The following is a 2,457-nucleotide window of genomic DNA, read 5'->3' as shown; positions in this document are numbered from 1 at the left end:
GAAGAGAGTTAAGCATTGTGATATATGTAACATTTTTATTCCAGATTTTGCAATGATATAGGGTTGATAATTAAAAGTATTAAATGAAATTATTTGATTTTAATTCATAGAAAAGCCACTAATAATTATCTACAAATTTTTCAATTGAATTCCTATTGAATTTCATTCAATATCAGAAGTGCCCAACTCTTTTAAGGGGTGGCCCATGTGAGTTATAACTTGAATCATTGTTCCAAGAACTAATCTAGTGCCATACACTTTGAGTGGAGGTCATTTCCTACCTGCTTCAATGTTTATGGGCCAAGCAGAGCCAATTCATGAAAGTTTTCTATTCTTGAGCTAGAACATAGGGCTGTGAGTGGATCACCTCATGAAGCATGCATTACATACTTTTGGAGCAATGTTTTAGAATAGATTTTAAAAATAAAATATTATCAGTCATTTTCAACTCCAAATTAGAATAGCCTTATCCATGATAAATCATGACTATTCCAACTCAACATCTCCTTAACATTATTTGCCAACCAATTGCAATGCATTTTGAATGCTAATGAGGGCTTTCATATCGCTTTGGTATATGTTGCATTATAACTTTAGCGTGAATCGTTGGGGCTCCAATACAAAGATGCTGCACTCCTAAACACAAATTTAGCAATCGTTTTAGTCAGACTCATTGCTTGGTCCTTTCTACCAGGCAATTAGCCCAGTGTACATCTTGGCACACAACCCATGTAATTTTATCATTGATTTTAATTTTTTTCTGCATATGGCAAAAGTAAACTTCATGTGTTTTCAGTCATTTATTTGACTGAAAATGAGTATGTAACTCAAACAGTAGTGATATAATTAATTCAAAGCAATATAAGCACACATAAAATACAATATACTGGGCTGTTAACATTTATTTATGAAAGTAAGTTTGGGGTGTACGACCAAAGTTTAATTAAAATAGGTATCAATTATTGTATTTCTGACAGCATTCCCAAGAGCATTTGGGTTTTCCTCAATAGCTTGGTCTTCTGCCTCCCCAAAGTCATCCACATCATCAATATGGTCATCAGGAATTATAGCCAAATTATTCAGAATGGCTGTTGCTACTATTACAGACAATGTTGTATTTATAGTAGTCCTTAGACCAAGTGATAAGCAGGGGAACCTCCTTTTCCATACCCCTATTGCCCTCTCAGCAATGTTCCTTGTTTTTATATGGGAAGAATTATATCGATGCTCTGCAGCTGTGGCTGGATTAGCTACGGGTGTCATTAGGTAGGGCCTGCAAGGATAGGCACTGTCTCCCAAAAGATAACCACTACCTAACTCTTTAGCTTCCAATTGAGCACGAACAAAGGAAGCATTGAAAATTGTACTATCGTGTGTGGACCCAGGCCATCGGGAAACAATATTGATAAGTTTTAGGTCTGCATCACAAACAACCTGCACGTTGATGGAGAAATAGCCTTTTCTATTGCGGAACAGTTCTGCATTATCTCCCCCTGGAGACTGAATTGGTATATGTCTACCATCGATGCAACCAATCACAGAAGGAAACCCAGCAACATTAAAAAACTTTGTTTTCATATTAACTAAATTTTCATTTTTAGGGAAACAAATGTACTGTGGACGGAGGAGGGCCAATTGATGTGTTCTACTCTTACCTCAGAAATCATCCAACCAGCTGATTAGTCGTCCGCCAATTTCAAGAGTTATGGAACTCATAACTATTTAACCCCGCTCATTCGGCCCGATAAGTTATGGAACGGTTTATGGGACTCATAAAGTTATTGAACGTTCCTGCAACGCAAATTGCTTGGTTGCTATGGCTTATGAGTCCCATAACTTTATTGAATACATATGTATCGTTCCTGCAACCGGCCCTAAGTTGTATTATTTGTGGCCGATACGATACAAAATGGTGGACCATGATTTTCGTCGAAATTTTGTGTTAATGCAGGATTTTCAAAAAAGGATCACCGAGTTACCTCGAGATATTTACACCACATATATAACAAAGCATATAGAGTGTGATACCAGAAGGACAGCTGCGACCACCAACTTGCGACGCCGAAATTAAGATCGATTTTTCGAACGTGCGGCACAGTTCGAAGCTCGCCGCTGGCCACGGGGAATACCGTGCTCGACGGACGTTGGAAAGTGAATCTTTTAGCAAGTGATTGTGTGTAAGATATAATGTATTTCGTGCCACATTTATTTTACATTTCGTATAACCTAATTTCTCCGCTGTCTTACGATATTTATCGTCGATACGATAGTAATTGTAGGACTCTGTTTTTCGTCGAAATTTTTGGTTTATTTGGGATTATAAGAAAAGGATCACCGAGTTACCTCGATATATTATGTTAAAATTACATCAAAATGTTTAGAATTTCCATCCAAAGAAATCAACTACGACCGTTAGCATCAAGGAAAACATAATAGATGTTTTTGTCGCGCGCGCTG

At 37.3% G+C, this 2,457-nt stretch overlaps 1 protein-coding gene across 1 annotated transcript; it reads right to left on the bottom strand.

Moving 5' to 3' along the window:
• Positions 1 to 939: 939 nt before the first annotated feature.
• Positions 940 to 1,578, bottom strand: LOC124158180 (putative nuclease HARBI1). The gene has a single exon (XM_046533368.1). The coding sequence runs from the start codon at positions 1,576 to 1,578 to the stop codon at positions 940 to 942; it is 639 nt and encodes a 212-aa protein (XP_046389324.1).
• Positions 1,579 to 2,457: the final 879 nt, after the last annotated feature.

The sequence above is a fragment of the Ischnura elegans genome, chromosome 4, assembly GCF_921293095.1.
Source record: "Ischnura elegans chromosome 4, ioIscEleg1.1, whole genome shotgun sequence".
NCBI classification, from domain to species: domain Eukaryota; kingdom Metazoa; phylum Arthropoda; class Insecta; order Odonata; family Coenagrionidae; genus Ischnura; species Ischnura elegans.
Note: the sequence above shows the minus strand (reverse complement) of the source record. Positions and strands in the feature narration are given on the sequence as shown.